This window comes from Hippopotamus amphibius, chromosome 6 (genome assembly GCF_030028045.1).
Source record: "Hippopotamus amphibius kiboko isolate mHipAmp2 chromosome 6, mHipAmp2.hap2, whole genome shotgun sequence".
Classification (NCBI taxonomy): Eukaryota; Metazoa; Chordata; class Mammalia; order Artiodactyla; family Hippopotamidae; genus Hippopotamus; species Hippopotamus amphibius.
In genome coordinates, this window is record NC_080191.1 from 103,565,173 (window position 1) to 103,591,286 (window position 26,114).

The window sequence follows — 26,114 nt, forward strand, 5'->3', positions numbered from 1 at the left end:
TCCACGTCTGGGCCTCACCTTCCTCATCTTTAAAACAGAAATAAAAACAGTACCTACTTAACAGGCTGATTATGAGGATGCCATGATACTTACAAAGCCTGACACACAGTGAGCGCTCAATGTGACCTACGGTCATCACGCACGTCCTGTGTCAGTGGGACCTAAAACCACTAGGGCTGTCGCAACAATTTCCTCCTGTGATTGCCCAGATGGTGACCCACTGCCACTCAACATAAGGAAACCAATATGCAAAAAAGGCAGACGTTGAGAAAACTTTCACTCTGCAAAACCATGGTAATTCTGGATGTTATTAGCAAAGGTGGACGCCACCTTTCACTTCAACTTCTAAGGCAAATTAACACGGACTGAGCGCCTCAGAGCTGCATCAGCCGTGAAGAAGTGAAGAACTCTGCCGGCCAGGAGAGAGGGGTCTGTCTTCATCACACACAGCCTCACACCCCACAGCTGTCCCTCCTGAGATCACCAGCCAAACGTCGGTTCAGCTGGCAAAGCAAGGAGAAAGATGGACAGTTGTTCCACTCTCTCTCTTTTCAAGATACAGCACATGTTGTCACTCCTCCCACGATAACTGGCCAAAAGACAGATCTGATTTCCTTTGCCAGGCTTTCAATTTTTATTTTTACGGAAGCAGCAGAAACATAATGTGTGTGTGTGTATATATATATATTCTTTTTCAGATTCTTTCCCCTTACAGGTTATTACAAAACATTGAGTATCTATTTTATATATAGAAGTGTGTGTGTGTTAATTCCAAACTCCTAATTTATCCCTCTGTGTCCCTTTATTGTTTTCAAAAAAGCATTTAAAATTAATATTGCTCCTTTTGAAAAACCAATCTCTACCTCTCTTTTCCTAATTAGACCCAATAAAAATATAAGAGTTAAACATTCTTGAGCAAGCCATATTGAAAAACATCATCCAAGCCTTGAAAATCAAAATCAAGACCAAATCAATTACAGCACTCAGTTCAAGTGAATTTTGTTTTTCCACCCAAGGGATTGACAGAATGTACGATGGGTTCAAAATGTTCAAGTATTTCTAGAGTTTGGAGGACGATATTAAGTTTGCATACAGCCTTTAACCAAAATTAGTGTGTTTTCCAGCCATGCTTTCCAGATTAATAGTACTGTACTTCTACTAGCTGCTTCGTTCTGGGAGTACACCTCCCGAAGGAGACATCTTTCTAGCTGATGTAATCCCGTAAATTAAAGGAGGAAAAGGATGTAAAATGAATTCTCTACTTACGCTGCCCGGAGTAGACAGTTGCAGGACACCATGAAACTCTTTGGTTGTCTAATGTTTGGCCTTACCTGTCAGAGGGCAGAGGCCCTGGGAACAGATGCAAACTCCAAACACATCCCTCCCACCCTAATCCCTTCCCTTCCCCTCCTCTATTCAACACACATTAGGCACCTCAGGATGCTAGGCTAACCTCAGCCCACCCTCAGAGGCCTTACCTGTCGGTTTTCTTGATCAGGATGGCTCTGAAAATGTGCTCGAGGGGCGTCTTCTCCCACTCGCAGGTCGGCTGCACGAAGGGGTGCAGGGCCACCAGCGTGAAGCCCTGCTGGTACAGCTCCAGCAGCTGGGTGGGCAGGTCGCGGAGGGAGGCCAGCCTCACGGCCGAGGCCCGCGGGAGCTCGGCTGCGAGTGGAGAGAAGGGAGGCTCATCAGAGACCCACCCAAACCGGCCGCCCTGCCCCATCCACATGCCTCTCCCCTCGGCCCAGCAGAAAACCTCCAGGTCACCTCTCACTCAAATGAGTGCGTTCCCAGCTTAACTACCGGCTTCAAGGAAACCTACAAAGAGCTGGTTAATTTCCAACTCATCTGTACCTACTGATGACTGGATGGCTTAAATCTAGAGCCAATCATCTCAGAGATCACATTGGAAAAGTCACTTCCACCGCCTCAGAAAATAAAAAAGAAAGAAAAGAAGAAGGAGGAGCATCAGAAGATGAGGACAACTGCAAGGAAACATAAAACAGCCGGTGGCAAAAAGCAGCAGCAAAACAAACTGGAACAACACTTCTGTGCCACTTAAGACAAAAAGGTAATTCCTTTAAGGTGCAAAAAAAAAAAAAACGAAAGAAAGAAAAAAGAAAAAGAAAAATGAGCAAAGTACAAGAACAGGCAATTGCCTGAAAAGGATAAAAGGGTAATTCATATTTGAAAGGACACTCAAATTAACTCAATATTAGAACTACACATATAAAAACAAATACATGCTTTTCACCTATTGAATTATCTTAAAATTTGGATTTAAAAAACCTTTTTGGAAGGGCAGGCAAGATTCAAAAGCCCATAGACTCAAGTGAAAAGTCCAATCTCCTGCCCCTCAGGCTCTTTCCCTAGAGGTAATCAGTATTACCCTTTTTTTTTTTTTGTATATGTTAATAATCGCTGGATTTGTACACAAGCAAATAGGTTTTTGCTTATTTCTTTTTTACATAAATGGTAGGATAATGTTACAATCCAGCTTTTTATCTATTTTTATCCATTGATATCAATTAAAATCAAAGGTATTTCTTTTCCCACGCCCTGGCTAATCTCACAGTGAGAAAAATGATCCCTGTGAGGCGGTAGTTTATATTTCTCTTATTATGTAATTTGTACTTTTTCTCATTAAACATCTCATGTTTAAATGCTATTTATGCTGCCTTTTCTGTTAACCGTTCAAAATCTTTGTGTAGTTTTCTACTTGGTTATTGGTCTTTTTTCTATTGATCTGTAGGAACTCTTTATATTTTAGGAAATTCAGTTCTTATTTGTAATGACAGTTGCAATATCTTTCCCAATTTATTATCTTTTGACTTTGCATAACATGGGTTTTTCCAAGAAGAATTTTTTTAAATGAAGTTGAATTTATCAATCTTGCCTTCAATGGCTTCTGAGTTTTACGTCATAGCAGAGAGACCTGCATTATAAAACAATTCTGTGATTTCCTGTAGGAATTAATATTTCATTTCTTGCATGTAAGTCTTTGATCCATTTGGAATTTCTGCAATATGAGTTCAGCATCTCCCACCTACCCCTAGTTTATCCATTTTCCCTCATTGATTTGAGATGTCAACTTTATTGTATTTTCTTAAGTATATTTAAGTCTATGACTGTGATCTATTAATCTAGTCTAACAATTTTAGTTTCATATTATGTTTTAAAATCTGGTCAGGCTATTTCCCGAATCTTCCTGTTTATTTTCTGAATCTTCCTGCTTATTCTCAAGTATTTGTTTTTCCAAATGGTCTTTAAAATCAGCTCATCAAATTCCCCCTCAAAAAAAATCTTGTTGATATTTTTCTCAGATCATGTTCATATTATACCTGAACTGAGAAAGAATGGATTTTTGTTCTTTGTAACCATTTTTTTATTGAAGTATAGTTAATTTACAATGTTGTGTTAGTTTCAGGTGTATAGCAAAGTGATTCAATTATACATGTATAGATATGTCTATTCTTTCTCAGATTCTTTTCCACTATACGTTATTATAAGTTATTATAAGATATTGAACATAGTTCCCTGTGCTCTACAGTAGGTCCTTATTGTATTTTACATAGAGCAGTGTGGATATGTTAATCTCAAGCTCCTAATTTATCACTCTTCCCTCACACTATTTGATTTTATTTTTAATCCACAGGAATTGGAAACTGAAGCCAAACAATATTTGACAGAAAGTTAATCACATCAACATCCCAAGAATGGATATTTTCATCATGCTACAGGATTCCATCCAAGAACATGGCATGATTTTCATTTATTCAAGACTTTCTGGAGGTCCCTCAGGTGCATATTAAAATTTTCTTCACATAGATATTGCACACTTACGAAATTCATTCCTAGTTATTTTATATTCTATTGCTATTTGAATAGATTTTTTTCTCCTTTTATTTCTATGATATCCATCATTGGTAAGAATGTTGGAGAAACAGTCACGCTCATCGCGGTTAATAGGGCGTTTCTGGAGGGCCTTGTGATGTTTGCCTTTGGTCCTAAGAGTGCACTTGTACTTTGTCCAGAAACCTCACACTGGGTATTATGCCTACCGCTGGACTCACAAATGTTTCTCAAGATATATGGGCAAAGACATTCCCACAGGGTCACTGCAACAGCAAAAACCTAGAATCAAGAGTTCTTCATTGGAGGGCTGGCTCAACACTGGGACACCCCAGTGATGAATCCTATAAATCGGTAAGAAGATTAAGGTATACCTGCTACAACCTATGAAAATGTGCCCAAGATCCATTACTAAGTTAAGAGACAAGGTGTCTGAAGTGTTTATCACAAGATACACTCATATAAAAAAATGAGAAGGATAGACAGACATGAGTAAAAAATTTTTCTGGAAGAAATTACAAAAACATCAATATTGAAGAGACTGGAGTAGGGAGGGGAGGATGGAAAGGTAGTTTTTACTTTATTTTGTACTTTCAATACTATTACCATCAACAGCAATCACTGGGTGGAGGGTTTATGAGACATTTTATTTTTCTTCTTTACACATGAAAAGTACTATTTAAAATTTTTATGTATTTTTTAAACCTAATGTGTTACTTCAAAACAAACTTAAAAACAAAATCTAGGGGTACTTAAGAATACTCTTAACGTCAGCTACTATAGCCCTCATTTCCATACATCAGGCAAGAAATTTACAGGAAAAAAAAATCTATAGCCATGATTCTTTCTAAAATAAGCATCTGACATCCTGGAGAAATTGCCATGAATAACAGTGACAAAGATAAGGCTGGCCTGGAAAGCGGAAAAGTATGCAATCTTTCCCTCGAAGAATACGCTCTAGATATGCTGCCAGATAGAAAAAAACTTGAAGGTCAGTCTGGAAAGGACGCTGGAACCCCTCCGCGCTCCTAGGCACAGCAACCCAACGGGCGAGAGGGGCCCTGCCCCGGACCCCTGGCTTTGGAGCAGGGTTCCTGAAAGCCTGCCCCTCCGTCTGGCAGCAGAGGCAGGAATGGAGACTCCTGGGCGCCACCCCAGACCTACTGACTCAGAATCAGAGCCATCTATGCCTTCACAAGCCTCCCGGAGATTAAGAGACTGAGCGCTACTTTCTAGAGGGTTTCCCTCTGGCGTTCCTCCAGCGGGCAGGGAACCTTCGATCTAAGGACACACATCCAGCTGTGGCCTGCACCCCAACGCCACACAGCCTTGACCCTGGCTGTCTCTGCCCTGGCAGCCCCAGGCCCACTGTGGGGGTCTGCACAGGCTTCTCCCCCAGTCTTTGCACACCCCTAGGCCCAAGGCAGCACAGAGACGAAGGGGGCGAGTAGGGAGACGTTGCAGCAGGTACAACACTTAAGGGGCACCAAACACTCAGTAACCAAGACAAATCGATATTAAATGCAATATGTTAAAAAGTGAAAATGAGTGCCAAAGTCCATAATGAGCAAACTATCAAAAGGCTTAACAAAGACAGGATCAGTATTATTGATTTCTCTTCAGCCTCAAGCTCCAATACAGCTCCGCACAGCACTGCTCCTGATCTCTTGCCCTCCGCCCAGGGCCCTGCAAATGACAGGAGTGGTGGGCCTGTATGTAGATTGTGCCAAGGGAACCAGGGGCAGCTTTCCTGCGCTGTCAGGAGATGAGGAAGCAACAGAAGCACGTGTGGCACAGACGCTGGTTGGTCTATTTAAAAGACTGAATGACTGTAAAATAGATGGCTAGTGGGAAGTTGCTGTATAACAAAGCAAGATCAACTCGATGATGGGTGATGCCTTAGAGGGCCAGGACAGGGAGGGTGGGAGGGAGTCGCGGGAGGGAGGGATATATGTATAAATACAGCTGATTCACTTTGGTGTACCTCAAAAGCTGGTACGAGAATGTAAAGCAATTATATTCCAATAAAGAGCTTTAAAAAAAAAAAACTGAATGGACTTTTGGTAGGAGTGTAAGCCTTTCTGGAGACTAATTTTATAATATCCATCAAACCTGAAAATACTATACGGCACGAAGATCCCCTCTTCTTTGCTAAAACTGTACATAAAGAGCATCTGTGAGTCTTCAAATATGAGACCTCAGAGTCAGCCTCTACAATCTCATATTCTGGAAACGTTTCCAGTGTTTCAGACTCTTTCTGCTACAATAAAATAAGCCTCTACGAAGATTTTGATAATTTGTATGTGTCTTTCCTCTTCTCTATGATCTATAATTTAAAAACCTAATACAAGCAGTCTACGCGTTTAGAAGACTCGGGATTCTCGACTCAGCTACGCGCCTCAGTGACATCAACCCCAGGCGTGCCAACGGTCAGTTTCCACATATGAAACAGAGATGACAGCACGGGCCTGTCTTCCATCACAGAGTGGCTGTAAGGATCACGTGAGATGATGCATGGTCCTTGAAGTATTCAATGAAGCTCAAAACAACTGAGGTCAGCGGCGCTGGGAGTGGTGGATGGAGAGCCAGCATGGAGACTGGTCAGCTGCAGCCGCTGGTGACAATTCAGTGCTGGGACATTAAGTCTTCCCCCTCCACGCCCACACCCCTTCACCTCCAGGCTCCAAATCAGTGCGCTAAAAATATTAGTCAATCAACCACTTTATAGCTAAATGCTTCCTGAATAAAACATAATACCTTTTAAATTTTTATTTTCAAATCTAAAGATGTATCTCCTGTCAAAACGCAGTGATTTTATGGCTTTAATTTTTGGTATGCATGTTGTCAAAGTAAGTTGAGCCTCCCAATTAAAAAACAAATAAAAATGAACCATCTTATCGCAATAAAAACGGCGCCTATTGTAAATATGATTAAAGGCCTTAATTGTGTGTTTTTTGTGAAACTTAACCTAAAAAAAAAAAAAAAAACCCTGGGTCTTGTAAAGTGACCAATCCCCCAATATTATTACCAGGAAAACAAACGAGGGAACAACTTTTCTGTTTGGATGAACATACCAATCATGGCCTCCTGGTCTATTTCTCACCCCACCCATCAGAATAAACTCTCCACTATTTTTGTTTTGTAATATTTGCCTGATTGCATTTACAAATTACATAACCTTGGGCAAGTCATGTAACTCCCACCCCATCTCTTGGGTCCCTGATTTTTAAAATGAAGATCCCGGATAGGCAATTTCGAAAGTGGCTTCCAACTTTAAAATGCAGTGGTTTTATTATTTCAAGTTGGAGACCAAGGTATCAGTTTCTAACTAAAAAGTGATATTGGAGAAGATAATAAATGTTTCCAATGTGAACTCAAAGAGTCCTCCCAAACCAGAGCCAAGATAAGGATAAGGAACAACCACGTGCGCCGGTAGGTGGAGAGATGGAAAGAGGCAGAAAAAGACTCCGTTGCTGGTGTGGCAGGCTACAAATCACTGCTAAAGATGAGGGCACAATGGGGCTGTCGTGACCAGGGTTACTCTCCTGTCTGAGGAAGTGTCACCATGAGGGCCCAGCACCCATCTGAAGGTCACACTTTTCCCTTCACTTTTTTTTGTTAATTAATTTATTTCTGGCTGTGTTGCGTCTTCATTGCTGCGTGGGTTTTCTCTAGTTGCATTGAGCAGGGGCTACTCTTTGTTGTGGTGTGCAGGCTTCTCATTGTGGCGGCTTCTCTTATTGCAGAGCATGGGCTCTAGGTGCCCGGGCTTCAGTAGTTGTGGCACATGGGCTCAGAAGTTATGGCTCATGGGCTCTTGAGTGCAGGCTCAGTAGTTGTAGTGCACAGGCTTAGTTGCTCCGCAGCACGTGGGATCGTCCCAGACCAGGGCTCAAACCCGTGTCCCCTGCATTGGCAGGCGGATTCTTAACCACTGCGCCACCTAGGAAGTCCCTCTCTCCACTTTCTAAACGGCCTTGTTCCACAGACTTGATTAACAGCGATCAGTCTGCAAGCCGGCATCCAGGCTGGACATGCCCGTGCTCCCGCTCAGGGAGCTGTCTTCATCCCACGTGGAGACTCGTCCTGCTGCTGTGCAAAGCCCCGTTCTCCAGCCTGGGCAGGGGCTGGGTCTCATCCCATGACCTGTGGCGGATCTGGGACAGTTCCCAAGGCTAGGAACTGGAGCCCCAGGGCCCAGATGGATAAAGTAAGCAAGAGACAGAGCCAGAAGACAATGAACATAGAGGGCCCCCTCGCCAAGGGGGCTCCATCTTCTAGCCTGATCATTACCAATGGGCACATGGGCCCAATGGCGTCAGAACTTCTAATTCTTACCTTCAAGAAGTTAGAAATCTTGACCCTCAGAGAAACTCTCCTAATCTTTAGATTCGGCAAGGTAGTCCAATTTTATTTTCAACCCCATATGGCCCAAAGCCAAGACCTGGTAGGTTGCAGCGTCTGGCGGGGGCATTGGATAAATCTGGGAGGACGCACACCCCGCACTCCTCCCATGGCTGAGGTGGCACTGCTGAGGGATGGTGTGACCACGAGTCAGGCACTGACGAGCTTGCCAGTGTGGTCGTTCCCATATCATCAAGACTGATCCAAGTCTTCAAGGGCACGTCTGCAGGTACTTGACACACACCTCTGTTTCCTTTCTATTTTCTATCTCTATGAATTTGACTACTGGAGGTATCTCACACAGGTGAAATCACACAATATTTGTCTGTTTGTGATTGACTTATTTCCTTAACATAATTTCTCCAAAGTTCATCCGTATTACAGCATGTGTCAGGATTTCTTTCTTTTTTAAGGCTGAATAATATTCCATTGTATGTATATCTCATATTTTTTAAAACTGAAGTTAGCTGATTTACAATATTGTGTTAGTTTCAGGTGTACAGGAGAGTGATGCAGTTATACACACACATACATATATTCTTTTTCAGATTCTTTTCCCTTATAGGTTATTACAAAATATTGAGTATAGTTCCCTGTGTTATACAGTAGGTCCCTGTTGGTTATCTATTTCATACATAGCAGTGTGTATATGTTAATCCCAACATATTTTCTATACTGACGTAGACGAGAATAAAGAGGTTAGAACCACATAACTGTATTTCAAATCCCTTGGAAATCTTTTTTTTTTTTCCTCATTCAATTACCGATAAGAGGCTTTTTAAAAATCGAAACACAGAAAGTACTGCTGGAAAAGTATTTTGGGTAACACGAGAGTCCAAAGGTCTTTTGAAATAAGTGTTTTGTTTTTCTTTCAGAAAATAACTCCATATAAATAAATAAACCATTATTCCAAGAGTTTAAAAAAAAGGAAAAGAAAGGAATGAAAACCGGGAAAAAAGCATAATCCACAGAACCACATATTTCTTAACACTCCTGGGATAAAGTGGATTGTGTTTTTGCCATGACTATGTTTATTTAGCAAAAAACATTCTGCAGCCCCGTTTACTCCCTGGAAACAAAGCCCTTCAGACATCTGCAAAAGAGCCAAAGCAATGTTGCTGCTACTTCAAACTTCATTATGGGGAAGGGACCAGTTTCCAACACAAGAAAGAAACCTCCGTGCATAGTGACCTCACATCTCACTCAGGCCTCTACAGCAGGTGACGCTCGCCAAACTGCAACAGCTTCTATGATTTTGCCCGGCAATCGTTTGTGACTTTAACCTAATTATTTCAAATCCGACTTTGCTTTTCTAATTACATCCACTAATGGATCTGTCAATACCAGGGGGCCCAGCACGAGAGAGACATGACATCTCCCCCGGGGCATCCCCCTCTCAGGTGGAGCTGATAATGACACTGTTGGGCGCAAATCTTTTTTTTTTTCACTGATTTCCTTGAAGGCCACCATTTCTATAACATCAATCGGCATGGACTTTGCAGTAGATCCAATCTAGCCAAACACTACAATCAATCGTCTTTCAATGTGGCATTTTTCATTGTACAAGTGAAAAACAGGAACTCGATTTTTTATTTTTTATTTTTTTGGGCGAGCCTCGGGGCATGCAGGATCTTAGTTCCCCGACCAGGGATCGAACTCAGAGTCTTAACTACTGGACCGCCAGGGAAGTCTCAGGAATTCAATTTTTTAAACAATGTTTGCAGCCCACGTTGTGTGTCATTTCTAAATCTGCGGCATAAAACTTTCATTTTAGGATTTTCAAACTCAGATTTCTGTCATCTTTTTATCAAATAAATTCATGCTTCTGAAACTTAAAGAAAACACACATCCAGACCCAGGAGACCATACCATTAAAACACTATTTATTCTTTTACATTTTGTTAATTGGAGTGAAATTCACTTAACATAAAATCAATCATTTAGAAGTGAACGATTCACTGGCATTTAAGACATTTACAACGTTATACAACCATCACCTCCATCTAGTTCTAAAATGAGGCCACCACACACCTATTAAGCAGCTACTCCCCGTTCCTCTCCCCCCCAGCCCCTGGCAACCACCCATCTGCTTTCATAAAACACAATTCTAAACACCTTAACTAAATCATGGGTAAACTTAAGAGGGAAATCTCAGTAAGACTAAAAGCACTTCTTCAAGCTTCAAGCTTCTACAGGTCAATCAGGCAGTAACTGACGAAGCACAACACATGCTCACTAAATGGATTCATAAGATGCAGGCCGCTGGTCCACAGATGCTGGGTAAACATCAGAGCATCAGACTTCTGTGACAAAAAGGGGCAGTATGAAAGGGAGCAGGGAGTCCAGTTATTATTGGTTTGCTTGTCATTCCAGAGTCACATATAGTCACCGAATTACTCACACACACAATATTGTACCATAAAAAAATCAGTGTCTAGGTGTCTGTAAGGAGAGCGCCTGAATAATTCCTACTGATGATACCCACTGATCTAACTCCGAAGACGGCAATGATTTACTCATCTCACCTCACCCATCCATTCTGTCAGAGAAGACACAGGCTAAGATTCGTCAAGAAAGCTTTTCAAGGACTTCCCTGGTGGCGCAGTGGTTAAGAATCTGCCTGCTAATGCAGGGGACACGGGTTCCATCTCTAGTCCGGGAAGATCCCACACGCCACAGAGGAACTAAGCCCGTGCACCACAACTACGGAGCCCACGTGCCACAACTAATGAGCCCATGTGCCACAACTACTGAAGCCTGCACACCTAGAGCCCGTGCTCCACAAGAGAAGCCACCCCACTGAGAAGCCCAAGCACCGCAACAAAGAGAAGCCCGTGCTTGCTGCAACTAGAGAAAGCCCCCGCGCAGCAGCGAAGACGCAACACAGCCAAAAAAAAAAAAAAAAAAGCTTTTCAAGAAACACCAGGCACCACCACGCTGCTTAGATTTCACAGTGGGGGTATTCAAATATTAAAAGCAACCAGCTAGAAACTGAACCCAGAGTATTAATAAAATATTTCACACACTTAAAAGTACTTTTTACAGAGAAAAGAAGACACGAAGGATTCCAAGTCTTCAGAATTTCTAACCAAACGCATCCACAGATGATCCAAGAAGACTGTAGCAGGATTCAGAAGGAAAGCAAGTTATCAGTATTTTATGCCATTTTTCTAATTGAGCATGATAGCACTATAGCTGACACTCCCGGAAGTTCTCTTTTGATTCTGAGAATACAATAAACTGATTGCATCAAAGACCAGCCACTAATGAATATGTACAAACAATATGGAAATGAAACTATTTAGAATGTAAATGGGACCCTATGTGGATTTCTATGATAAAGTGTCAAGACTCTGTATAAAAGTAATCAGCACTGAAAATATTCAGCGCTGGAAACGTGGTGTGTCCAGACCAGATGTGCCACACGTGTAAAATGTACCTGAGATTTCAAAGACTCAGCAGGAAAATGAGAATGTAAGATAGGACTTCCCTGGTGGCACAGTGGTTAAGAGTCCGCCTGCCAACACAGGGGACACAGGTTCGAGCCTTGGTCCGGGAAGATCCCACATGCCACGGAGTAACTAAGCCTGTGCACTCCAACTACTGAGCCTGCACTCTAGAGCCCATGAGCCGCAATTACTGAGCCTGCGTGCCACAACTACTGAAGCCCGTGTGCATAGAGCCCGTGCTCCACAACAAGAGAAGCCACCGCGGCGAGAAACCACCGCGGCGAGAAGCCCAAGCACAGCAACGAAGACTAGCCCCCACTTGCCACAACCGGAGAAAGCCCCTCGCACAGCAACGAAGACCTAACGCAGACCAAAAAATTTAAAAAAAAAAAGGAAGATAGCTAAGTAAGGAAGTTTTTTTATATCGCTAACACGCTGAAATGACAATATTTAGAATATATGAGGATTAAATAAAATATATTAAAATGAATTTCACCTGTTTCCACCTGTTTTAAATGTGGCTCCTGGAAAATATAAACTTACATATGGGGCTCACATACATTTCCACTGGACAGCACTGTTCTGACAATTACACCAATCATCTGTTTAACATTTATCACTATTTTTAATTACATAAATTATTCATTTAATTTTTTTCTGTCCCCCCCAATAAATAAATTCTGCCAGGCCAGAGCCCAGGCCGGGTTTATTCGCCAATAAGCTGGCCAACCCAGAGTACCTGGAGAAGGCTCGCCATCATCATTAAGTGAAGAAGTTCTCCGTTGACTGTTACGGCCACCGCCCATGTCATGACCACACCAGCACTTTTTCCACCAAAGAAAGGCCGATGCAAACTGCCACCTGCAGCTACTCTGGGGGGTAAACTCAGGGCTCCAAAGTAAATTTGCCACAATACCAAGAAAAAAGAAACCATAATTAGTCCTAGACAACCATCACCCAGTGTAAAACCCAGAGGGAACCTTTTTTCTTAATCATGGTAAAATGTACATGACAATGTACCATTTTAACCATATTTAAGTGTACAATTCAATAGCATGAAGTACATTTAGACTGCTGTGCAACCACCACCCCCGGACATCTCCAGGAAACCTTCTTTTATCCAGGAAACCTATCTTTCATCATTTTCATAAAGGTCTCCACTCCATAGCAGAGTTTTGGGAAGGTCCCACATGCCACGGAGTAACTAAGCCCACGCGCCACAACTACCGAGCCTGCACTCTAGAGCCCATAAGCCATAACTACTGAGCCTGCATGCAACAACTACTGAACCCTGCATGCCTAGAACCCACGCTCCACAACAAGAGAAGCCACCGCACTGAGAAGCCCATGCACTGCAACGAAGAGTAGCCCCCACTTGCCACAACTAGGGAAAGCCCACGTGCAGCAACAAAGACTCAAAGCAGACAAAAAAAAAAAAAAAAAGAGCTTATGACAGAATAAATCCTGCTCTCTCAGGGCTTAGTACAACTTCTACCACAAAGGAAGCCCACTCCAGACACACCAGCAAATGCACATCAGCAGATTCTCCTTTCCTTGCTATAGTGGAGACACACCACGTATTCAGTAGCACAGTCAATAAACCATTCACGAGACTTACCAAAAGTTCCACATGTTGCAAATCCGTCTTAATAAGTAAAATTCTTACATGTATGGTATCACAAAAGATTCAACAGAACTCAAATGAGGACAGGACCAGACAGTTCTCATGCTCTAAAAAAAGGCTTCAAGCACCTGCATTTTCCACTTTGCATGAACAATTACCGCGTTCGTGCACAAACTCCCAAATTGGTGCACAGAAATAGAAAATCGCACACACGGGCTCCGCTAACCAATTTGCATGAAAACTGTCATCACCACTCTCCGGTTTATTTTCTGCCATATAAGATATGGGGGCACTAGGATGCCTAGGGAGAGCAATTTTAAGAGGCATTTTGGTTCCCACTATTAAAAAGGGGGCCCCTGATGGTGTCCAGGGTCCACGCACGCATGTAAGTCCCTCCCAGCTGCCTTCTCATGAATTCCAGTGAAGAGCGGAAAAGCTTGAGAATGAGATTAAGTAGAATACTGGGCAATGGATATTCTTCAGAATAACAGGACAGAGAAGAAACATGGTAAAAAAAAAAAATTTGTATTTACACCCAGAAAAATGCCATCTATCAATGACAGTTTGCACAAGAAGGGAAAGAAGGATATTAACCAGGCAGGAAAAAGGACTTCCCTGATTCAGCCAGTGATACCTACTGAAATGGGCCACCAGGAAGCTGGCCTTTGAGACTGTCACTGAGGATCTGACAGGCATCTATGTGCTCACAAGGCATCTTAACTTTTCTCTAATGTTCCCTCCCTCCCTTGTTCTTTCCTCTTTTCCACTTGAAATGCAGCTAGTGTGAACTGAGATACACTGGAAGTGTGAAAAATATACAAGATTTCAAAGACTTCATAGAAAAAAGAAGAATGTGAACTATCTCAGGGTGTTTTACTGATCACATGTTGAAATGATAATATTCTGAATATACTGGGTTAAATAAAATATATCATTAAAGTTAATTTACCTCTTTTAATTTCTTTAATGTGGCTACCAGAAAATTTTAAATTAGATTCATGGCTCACATTATATTTCTACTGGACAAGGTGTGTTCTAGAAACTTTTGTTTTAACTTTACTTAAATTTTTTTTCAATACTTCATTTACTTTTTAAGAACTTTTATTGAGATACAACTGACATACAATAAACTGCATATATTTAAAGTGTACAATTTGATATTTTTATTAGTAGCAATGTATTTACTTAAATTTTTTATTTTAAACTTATTTCAGTCCAAAAAACATTAGACCTTCTCTACTTTAAATTAGATACGTGGCTCACATTATATTTCTACTGGATACGTTTGTTCTAGAACTTTTTGTTTTAAATTAATTAATTCATTTATTTATTTAAATATATTTTAAACTAATTTCAGTCCAAAATGCATGATCTCTTCTCTACTTGTATTAAGCTGCCAATTTAATTCCTTACTAAGCATGCTTTAACTCAGCCATCAGTAAGGTCCCTTCTCTTCTTCCCAACATAAACCTGTAACACCGAGTAATGTGGCAAAGCTGCCAGAATCTTTACAGTGTGGGATCAGTGAGTCACCTGTCTTCACATTAAATCTTTCCTTCTTACTCGTTGTCACCACTCCAAATTGGAGGGAAAAAGCAAAACTTCTGACAATCTTCGCATTCGATGTTTTGGTCCCTGAGCCCTTAAACATCTGTTCTTGGAGCTTTGCTAGTAACACAATCACACCAGCTCCTAAAGTGTTCATCTCTCTGGAGCAAGTGGGTTCGCAATCTTTTTAGGTCCCTACTCCATCTGCAGCCCCAAACCCCTCCCAAATCTCACCTCTCCCTCCATGCGGGGAATCTCAAACTGAGAAGCTTACCTGAAAAGCACTGCTCTGGCAAAACTGGAAATAGCTGTGGAGGCCACCAGCCGGCCAGCATCACGGCTGAGATTACTCATATCAAAAATATCAATAGACCCTCCAGTCTGTTTTGTTACGTCCTTGGAAGTGCTTTGGACTGGATTTTCTGGATGATTTATGTTACATTCCAGAAACGCAAATTCTCCCTCACGCACTTAAACACATCCCTGTGGTCACGTTTCTACTTAACAGAGCCATCTTCCTTCCTGGGCTTCCCTGCCTGGTTCCTTTGAGGGTAGGATGAAGGCTTCATGATATTCTGAATTTCCACATATTAGTAAGAAGTGAGTATTATTATTATTTTGTTATCACTGCAGCTCAGTTTGTCTTAATTCTAAACCATGTAGGCAAGTAGAGAAGAGAAATCTGGCATGGAATTATAGGGTAGAAAGCTGGTGATGTCTCAGGTGCTAAGGCAGAGATGGGTAGTGTAGTGGCCAAGGCTGCAGTTCTGTGGTGTAGTGGAAAGAGCACTGGGTTGGGGTCCAGGGGTCTTTTAGAGTCCTGATTCTGCTGCTAGCTCTGTGCCCATAGCCAGTCGTTGAATCCCTGGGGACATCATGTTATGATCTGTAAAATGAGGGGACTGGCTTAGGTAATGAGGGAGACTTCATAGTATCGAGGTTAAAGGCATAGGCTCTGAATGCCTGGGTTTGAATCTTGGGTCTACCATTTACCAGCTGTGCAACCCTGGGAAAGTTACTCAACCTCTCTGATCCAGAGTTTCCTCATTTTTAAAATGGAGATAATAATACATAGCTCAGGTGTTCCCTGAGTTGAAATCTCAGTGCCACCCCTCACCAGCTGTATAACCTGAACTCCACCAGCAACCTGGTGAATATCTCCCATACCTGTACTGCCTCCAGGGACTTCCATAGGCAATTGGTTTCATCAAACAACATCAGCTAGACATCGACCTGTCCCTAACTGCTCCTGAGACAGGACAAGTACCCTGAACCCAGGATTAACAGACCCTAAAAAAACTAACCTAGTATCTGCTCCACGGCAACCAGAGGAGGTGTTATTTTGCCTTCTCTCACCTTCTCAGGAGACCCTATTTTCAAGTCTCTTTCTTTCTTCTTTATTTTTCCCCACAAGAAAACAAAACCAAAGAAATGGCTGGGAGATGGGGGAGAGAGACGGCTAACACAGCTTCTGGGGCTCAAGTCTGCAGGGACCGAATGTGTGGTGGTGATGGACACTGCTGGGTTTTGGTCACAGTAGCTGCAAGGGGCTCTGTGGCATCTGAAAGGACACAGTACATAGGCCACTGGCTACGAGGTCTGAAGCTCAGAAGCAGAACTCTGCATCGGGGGTACAAGTCCGAGAATCGTCTGTTGAACACAAGCGCTCACCGAGGGCCTGGCTCAGATACACTCGCATGACGAGAGACCATGCCAAGGGAACAGCAGGCCTACCGCCGAGATAGCCAAACTCTCCACATTCAGTGGCCAAGCGGAGATGGACAGATCTGCAAAGGAGGCAGAGGTGCAGCCAGAGGCAGGGAGAAAACCCGGAGAGAGTGAGGGAGAAGCCAAGGGAAGGAGGAGTAGGACAAAGCATCGTAAGTGACCCCTCTGACCCAGGGCACTGGCTCAGCCAAAGCCCTCCTGCCTTCTAGGACCCCCGCCTGGTGGACGGCCCTACACACTGGACCATCCAGGCTAGCACGCGACCCTCCACTGCACCATCTGGGCACAGTCCCAAACCCGGTGATACCACTTATACTGGTTATAATGAGGAAGTTTAATCAATTATCACACAAACCAAAACAGAATGAACCAGAGTTGTTTCTTAGGATTTCATAAGAGAGCTGCTAAGAGAAATGGCTGTCACAGTAGATGAGAGAGAGGAAAACAAAAGAAAGGAGGGGAAAGGTAACTTTCAAATGTACAATGTTATACTCAGATTGCTTTGTGAGCATCGAAGATCTCCCTCCAACTTTTTTATTTTTATTGGAGTATAGTTGATTCACAATGTTGTGTTAGTTTATACTGTACGGTAAAGTGAATCAGCTATACGTGTACATATATCCCCTTTTTTGGATTTCCTTCTCATTTAGTTCACCACAGAGTATTGAGTGGAGTTGCCTGAGCTATACAGTAGGTTCTCATTAGTTATCTATTTTATACATAGTATCTATAACATACATATGTCAATCCCAATCTCCCAATTCATCCCACCCTCTCCTTCTCCCTTGGTGTCCATACTTTGTTCTGTATGTCTGTGTCTCTATTTCTGATTTGTAAATAAGATCAGAGTTGGTATAGGTGATCTTATCTCCCTCCATCTTAAAAAAATCTGAATTGAAAGTTTCGATGGTGTATTGTGGTTTATGGAAAAAGATCACGCAGACCTTTAATCAGCAGAAACATGATCAAAGACCACATCCCTCCATGTAAAAGACGAGCACGTGAATGTACATTTCTGTGTTCTATACTAACTTCAATGTTTAAGGCATATATATATATATATATATGGCATATACATAGCTAACATATATACACATATACTATAAAATACATAATTTAAAAAACGATTCTCTGTACAAACCAACTTTTCAAATTTACTAACCAATATGGTCTCATCTGTGACAACGCGGGAGTGGCCAGCATTGCCAAGCTGTTCAGAAAGACAAGGAATAGAAAATATCCCTGGGTTTAGAGACAGCTGTGAGTGGAGAGACGCAGCTAAAGCCAGGCTGGGGACAAGTCAACTGCTATCTGATGACCCTACAGCCTGTTCTTCCCCAGTATCATATGCTTTTCCACTTAGTGTTTTAGTGCTTTCTAACCTGCTTCCCTGAGAACCATGGTTTCCAAGGATTTTATAGCTAAAAGAGTCCTTAAAGATGGTGATGGTGATGATGGTGACAGTGACAATGACAGAAGTATTTCAGAAATAACACTAACAGCAGTGATGACAGCAACAGCTAACGTCCATTGAACATATATCTTATGCCAGACATTGTTTTGTTTGCTTTACATGCATCCTCATTCAATTATCAAACCACCCCTGAGCTATGTATTATTATTACCTCCATCATAAAAATGAGGAAATTCTTGATCAGAGAGGTTGAGTGACTTCCCCAAGGTTGCACAGCTCGTAAGTGGTGGACCTAAGATTCAAACCCAGGCGTTCCGAGCCTGTGCCTTTAACCTCAACACTATGCAGTCTCCCTAATTGCCCAAACCAGCAGTCCCCTCATTTTACAGATCATAACATGATGTCCCCAGGGATTAAACAACTGGCTATAGACAGAATCAGGACTAGCTAGCAGTGGAATCAGGACTCTGAAAGACCCCTGATCTACAGCTAGCAGCAGAATCAGGACTCTGAAAGACCCCTGGACTACACATCATTGCTCTTTTCACTGTACCACAGAACTGTAACAGGTGCAGCAGGATCAGAACAAAAGGCCTCCTAGAAATCAACAGGCACCGTCTCCTTGCTTCTGCACAACTGTGGCCTCCGTGGTGCTCCTTCCAAGGCTCTGCGTTTTGTTTCCGTTCCATCAAGAGTCAATTGCTTGGATCAGTGTTTTCCTCGAAACGCTGATCACAACAAAGCCTTCCTTTGAAATGCAACATTTATTTCGTCAATGAATTTGGCACTGTAAAATCATGATGGAAAAAAGAAGTGCACCATGGATGTGTGCATCATGGTCAGGAAATCTACAACTCGGGAACTAGAAGAATAAGAATAGCTACCTAGTGATTGTAAATAACCATCAGAAACCAGACTTACTTCATTATGGCACACGCAAATAAAGCGACAGCTTAAAAGCACATCCAATTTTTAAATTTAAATTTTCACAGTGATATTCAAAGACACGTACAAAGTGGGGACTGATGTAATTCCAGTGAGCGAAAGCAAATCGCATGTTGCTGACCTTCTTCACGTCCCGGGACTCCTGCCCACAGTGCAGAGGGGGAGGCGGGGGACAAAGGTCAAGGCCGGGAGGTCACCAGGTGCCCTGGCACACCTCTACAAAGAGTGTGGCCAATGCCTGGCTTGAGCATCCCCTGGAATGGGGGGGCGGGCCACTGTAATGAGGTCTCCTCACTCACCTCTGCTCTCCTCATGTCATTACCGTTAATGCTTTTCCAAAAACGTGTGTTCATATATCTTTACAGGCTCAATATTGGATAGGAATTCCCAAGTTGCCCTGCGAATCGGCCTGACCAATTTACAGTCCAGCCTATGCCTATTTCACATTACTAATGCAAAAGATGAAAAATGATTTTGTTGTTTTATTCTGAATTTCTATAATTGGTAACGAGGTGAGAATCTCTTTAGATATAATGATATATGTCTCACTCTTCAGTTAAGATGCCTGCTGCCCATTTTTCCATAACGGGCTTTTCTTTTTCTTACCAAACTGTAGTAAGATGTTCTCTAAGATGGGTACTAGTCCTTTATCTGTTATGCATATGGGCATACCTCATTTTACTACATTTTTTTACAAATTGAAGGTTTGTGACAACCCTGCACTGTCAGATGATGGTTAACACTTTTTTGGCAGTAAAGTTTTAATTTTTTTTTTTTTTTGCGGTGCTGTGCAGCTTACAGGATCTTAGTTCCCCGACCACGGATTGAACCCGGGCCCACGGCAGTGAAAGCCCTGAATCTTAACCACTGGACTGCCAGGGAATTCCCAGCAATAAAGTATTTTTTAATTACAGGATGTATACTGTTTTTAGATATAATGCTTTTGCACACTTAACAGACTACAGTATAGTGTAAACATAACTTTTATATACACTGGGAAAGCAAAACATTTGTGGGACTCACTTTACTGTGATACACGCTTTATTGTGGTGTCTGGGACTGAACCCGCAATATCTCTTAGGTGAGCCTGTATTGCAATTTTGTTTGCAAAAGTTTTAAAAGTGTACCTGATCCAAACGTCTAAAAGTTCAAGGCTTCTGGGTTACCAGGCATCCTTTCCAAATGAAAGGGTTGGGCTAATATCTTAAAACCCCATTTATAGTTAAAGGTGATGCCACTACCCTTAAGATAAATGAGAGCTTGGGACCGGGTTTCCGCTATGATGTCAGGCTGGGCTTGGCCGCCAGAACAGTCCTGTACACGTGTGCTGACGTCCAGGGATAGAGAGTTTGTCTGGGCAGGGCCCACAGCCCTGTAAGAGGAGGAATTCAATACCCAGGACCCTCTTTCTTCTGAAGCTACTGAGATACCTTTCTTCCCCGCCTGCCCAATTCTATTCAAATTTAGATTTCAGATTCCTGGTGTTCAGGCCTAATAATATATTTTTCTTGACAATTCAAGAAACACACATGCTGTTGGAACTTTAGAGTCAGAAAAGACTCTTGTTTTGCAAAAGGGGAAACGGAGGCTTCTCCCACCGGCCCTGGACCCACACGATCTGGGGACTGCTGGCGAGAGTCACAACACAGAGTCATGGTCTCAAACACCAGCAGGGCCATCGCTGCCTGTGCCCTGTGACCCCCTCCCCTAAGTGGCCAGGAGGAATGACACCCCTGAACCACACCCAGTGCATTCCGTGGCTCTGACCACTACTTCCTTCCTGACAGCTCCACGTGGTCCGCAATCCTAAGTGTCTGCCTCCCGAGCGCCACACCCACATCTGCAGTTGGTTCAGAAAAAGCTCCATCGACAAATCCCACAGGGCATCGAAATTCAGCATGTTCAAAACAAAACCCGACCACGTTCCCAAGACGGGCCCCACCTCCTGCATCTCGTCCCGGTTTACAGCACCACAGCCGAGGGTGACTGAGCCCAGACTCTGACACGACACGGATGCCTCCCTCTCCCTCCCGCTCTTCTCCACCATCCAAGCGGCCGCTGCATCCTATCAAGCCCCTCTGAACTCTCCTATATGAGGCCCCCTCCTTGCCCTGCCACCGCCTCCGCCTCCCTGATCTCCAGGCTCCCCTCCATGCACCGTCTACACCAACTACCTGGGTAAAACGCAGGCTGCCACACCCTTTCCCCTGCCCAAAGCCCACAGCCCCATCATTTGATCCAGTGGTTTTCACAGGGAAGAGCTGTCTCCCAGGGAATATTTTAGAAATGGGGGGCGGGGAGGTCATCACCACTCTGGGTGAAGGCCAGGCCAGCGGGACAGCGGCGACGCACAGAGCAGCCCCACTAAGAACTGCCCCGGTTCCCACGCGATTTTTGAAAATCCCACTGGACATGCTTTGTAGGTGAAAAGCCTGGCTCTCATTAGCAACGCCTAGAATTTCACTTTGCTTTCCACATAAACAAAAATAAGTTTGCACAGTGTCCTACACGCTGAATCTTGCAGGAAGGCACCCCTGTGTAAATCAACGGGAATCAAGGGCTCATTTCTCGGCACAGCTGCCGAGCACACCCGCGTCGGGATCAGCTGGGGGCGGGGCGGAGCAGGTTCCTTCCGAATGCGGACCCCCAGGCCATCCCCCGATCTGCTGGGTCAGATCTGCCGCTCAACAACCGGGGCCACGTACCTCCTTCGCTCCCTCCCGTTTCAGGATTGTGTGGGAGGCTTCAGGAGCCACGTTGTGGAAGAGACCGTGGGGCCAGGGCTGAACTCACCAGGAAACAGTTCCCAACTGATCGGGGTGCCTGCGTGGTGGCAGAAGGGGGGATCCACGCAGACAGACAAGATCCCAGCCTCCCTCTCTCCCCTCCCCGTCTTTCCTAGAGAATCCCTACCATCCCTCGGGGCTCTTTCCAGAAGAGGCTTCTTCAGCGTACACCCCCAGCATCCCTGCGGGCACCACCTGGCGCTCTCACCACCTAAGCGCCTCTCCCAGGGAGGCTGGGACTTCGTCTTGCCCATTTTGTCTCCTCACAACTGGCCTCCTCTTTGCCTAGCTAATAACCAGAAGCAAAAAATACTCAGCAAGCAAATAAATGATTAAAAAGGATAGAACGAATAGCGAGTCAGTTACGGGAAAGGTCCAACGGGTAAAACTTCCTCTTTCTCTGCACCATGCCGCCTCCCACAAGATCCCTGGTCCTCCAAAGATGAGGCAAGATAGGCTGACAGATGAAGGCTGGCAGCCAGCGAAGGCCCTGCTCCGGTACCCGGCCTTGTCTGGGCGAGTGATGGAGACTCCAGGCAGGTGGTTGGGTACCACTGGACTTAGGGAGCAGCTGCAGAAGCATCCGCAGAGCCCCCCCCTTTGTTCGGGTGGTGTGTGGTTGTGAGAAAAACCTGCTCTGTGATGATTTTCTGTGGGCTGTCACTTGGAGGAATGATGTTATGTGTAGAGGGCGGGGGACACCAAAGAGGCTTATTTGGCAAATGAACACAATTTGTTCGCCTGAGCTTTGCGTGCGGGTGTGAAAATCCTCACGCTAGAAGCCGGTGGTTTTCAAACCCACAGGGAAGATGCTGCATAAACAGGTCAGGGGCAGGAAAATAAAAACCCCAGGATGACAAGCGTGCAAATTAACCCTGGAACTGGGCGAAGAGCCAGTGATGACAGGCAGGAAACAATGAGGCTGGCCATATGTAAGGATGAGGAAGATTCTGAAGAAGGGAGCATTCTGCCCAAAAGTTTTATTAGGAAAGGACATTCACACCAGACATTTATGGTCCGCAAAGCCCAATCTATTAGCACTGGGAGAGGAGGTGGCCACTGTGCTCAAAGGACCAGGGACACTGAAAATTCAGGACCAGAGAGGTCCACTCTCCTCTGAGCTCACTCCCCTAGCTCTCAGATAATCAACTAACAGAGTCCAAATAATCTAATCACAAAGTAATAAATGCACATGGCAAAAACACAACGGATATCCTACTCAACAGAATTAGACATCAGCTGCTCTGTCAAGATGATAATGAAACATCTGACAATCTGTGAGAATGCCATGCCAAGGAGGAGCAAGACAAATTGGGCTCCTCCACTTCTCATGGAAATTAGAAGACTCTAAACTAATCAATTAGCCCGACATCCCCCACTACCCACCCCATCTCTGCATTATCATTTCTTCTTCAGGAAATTTCCCAGGAATCCACTTACTATTCTGTGATCGCAGATATCAAATCAAAATCAAGTTCTCTGCAGAACAGGAGAGAAACTTCACATTGTAATGTAAGATGAACTGATTAAGGGCACTTAATCGACGAACGGCTAATTCTCAGAACCTCGAAGTGGAGTGGAGGAGAGGTCAGGAAGGAGGCATGCAGCTTCGTTTTGATCACACAGAAAAATAGGTTCTGGCGCTCAGCAGGCTGCCTTATTAACAATTAGAGCAGCGAGGGCTGTGCGCTCCGCAAGTTAGAATGAGGACCCAATCTTCGGAGACCCAAGATAGAAAGAACACCCTTCCTCTCAGGAAATACGTTGCTTGGGGCTTTGGAATATCCTAAAAGATGCAAGGCATCTCAGAGAGAAGAATGGTCTGTCTTTCTAAGGCAAATTTCATTTTGCCCAACTTCTTAATCATTGGAAAGGGATTGCAAACTCAGGTATGTTTGGAATAAATTTATTATAAAAAAATAATAATCACCATCCAGTCACCAAATCCTAAGAAAAAGGAATCTTCCTGTCAGTCTTAAAAATTCTGGGAAATGTCCTAAGAGCTTTTGTTTATGTGGGTCATATCTAGTGAGATTTATCATATGAGAAAATTTTAAACCGAGACTTTTTAAAACAAGAATATCCAAGCACACGTTAATAAGCGATGATTCTAATTATTTCATATAGCCTCTAGAAAATTCCACCGTGGGCTCGTGACAGAGTAAGAGTGAAAACAGGCAAATAAAGATCTCACTATTATTTTGAAAATAGTTTTGCCCTTAGGAACTGCCAGGGGTTTCCAGACCACACTCTGAGAACTGCTGGCCTTTGGCTGACACAAAGATGACAACTGTTTCAAGAATCACGTCTGTCGTAAAATCTAAATACTCCCTGTGTCTAACGCACCCATAAAAGGTTTACAGACAGACAGATGCCAGCTCTAGGAGAACGTCAACAAGTAAACGTGCAACTTTCTGTGACAAGAAAACTCGCTCTTTAATCTTCTATAGTTCAGCACATTTGTTTTATGGCCTCTGCTGGTACAGATGACTTACTGCTTCCACACAGGGTGCACAATACCTCCACTAAGGGACAGGTCTGCCTGGGCAAATGAAGTCCCTTCAACAAACACTGCATTCAGGCCAGTCACTCCCCAGAGGCAGGTTCAGATCCCGGCTTGGCCACCTGCTGGGTGGCATTGAGTGAGGGATTTAATCTCTTGGTGCCTTTGTTTCCTCAAGTATGAAAAGGGACAGTAACAGTATTCGCCTGTCAAGATCTTTACAGAAATCAAAAGGGGTAGCTACCTAAGACCTAGTAAGTACACACCAAATATCAGGTATTATTTGACAACATACAAGGTACCCCAAAAGTCTCAAGGCAGTTTTAAGCTCAAACTTCAGAAGTATAAGCATTACAAACTTACCAAAGAAGCTACTGAATCTGTGAATTTTAAATAATAAAATTTTCATTTTTTGTTTCAGTTCCTCTGCTTGAAGATGGTAAATGCTACATGAGACAAAAATTACACTATGACTTTCATCGTAGGATAGGGAATAAGATGAAAACATACATTATTCTTACAAAAAGAAGACTTTTTGCCATTAAGACATTTTCATTGGGACTTCCCTAGTGGCACAGTGGTTAAGAATCTGCCTGCCATTGCAGGGGACACAGGTTTGAGCCCTGGTCCAGGAAGATTCCCACATGCCTTGGAGCAACTAAGCCTGTGCACCATGACTATTGAAGCCCATGCACCCTAGAGCCTGCATGCCACAACTACTGAGGCTGCGTGCTGCAACTACTGAAGCTTACACACCTAGAGCCCGTGCTCCGCAACGAAAGGCCACTGCAACAGGAAGCCCACACATCGCAACAAAGAGTAGCCCCTGCTCACCACAACTAGAGAAAGCCGCAAGCAGCAACAAAGACCCAATGTAGCCCCCGCTCCCCAAAAAAGACATATTAATTCAATAGACATTTACAGAGCACTTTCTATGTGCCAGGCTTGTACTAGGTGCCAGGGAGATAAAAAGAAACCAGACAAGGTGTCCGGCCAATGGGGACTTACACAGTCTATCGGGCAGGGCTGGAAACAGATCCACAGAGCATCTGTCTGCGGCACTATTATGGTTCAATGATGCTCAAAGTGGGTCTTGGGGCCTCAAGTAGCAGTGTCCTTAGCCCAGGCGAGGGCAGAGGAAAGGGGAGAGTACTGTCCTTGCTGACATTTGGAAAACATCTTCCTACCAGAGAAGTCAATTTTTCCTCTCACTCGTCATTAATTCTGTTCATTAGCAAAAAGCCCATCTATCTACAGCTTTCCTATTGCACCAGCTCTTCAATACGGATCCTTACTGAGCTCTTCCATCTTTGTAAATCGTAAATTGTCCTTTCCACATTCATAATGACAAGTATTTGGATCTATACATTCTATTTACATATCATAGTAACAGCCTCTTATTTAGATGTCAAATTCCAACAACTAAAAATTCAGATGCATACAAAGCAAACCCAATGCACAAAGAAGCCAAAATAATTCTCAAAACCATGGCGACTTTCCATAAACTTCAGTCCCTTTTGAAAAGTGTCTCAGGCTGTAGTTACTCTTAATTTACACACATAGAGAGTCTGTTCATCTTTTATTCTAGCAGACTGAAAGTAAAAAAATCTGAAGAGTAAACTGAAAATATGATGCTTGGTTTCATGAATTCTCTAAAGTTACAAACCAGTACACTTTGAGTTTTACTGAATGAAATTAGCCTTAACAGAACAAAAAAGAACTAAGTAATGTCCGAAAAGTATTTCAGACATCTAAACTCTTACATGGAGAGTCTTTTGCCCTAGTGAAAGACTACTTTTAATTTCCCACATGCCAAAAGACTGAAAACTAAAAATCAAACTCAAATGAACACTCAAAG

General features: G+C 43.4%; 1 protein-coding gene across 1 annotated transcript in view; it reads right to left on the reverse strand.

Annotated features, from left to right (window-relative positions):
• The window catches only part of RFTN1 (raftlin, lipid raft linker 1), a 200,168-nt gene that overhangs the window by 123,596 nt on the left and 50,458 nt on the right, over nucleotides 1–26,114 (reverse strand). Inside the window, exon 3 of the mRNA XM_057737870.1 lies at nucleotides 1,479–1,665. Within this exon, the coding sequence (XP_057593853.1) occupies nucleotides 1,479–1,665 (187 nt within the window). The remainder of the gene's footprint in view (nucleotides 1–1,478; nucleotides 1,666–26,114) is intronic.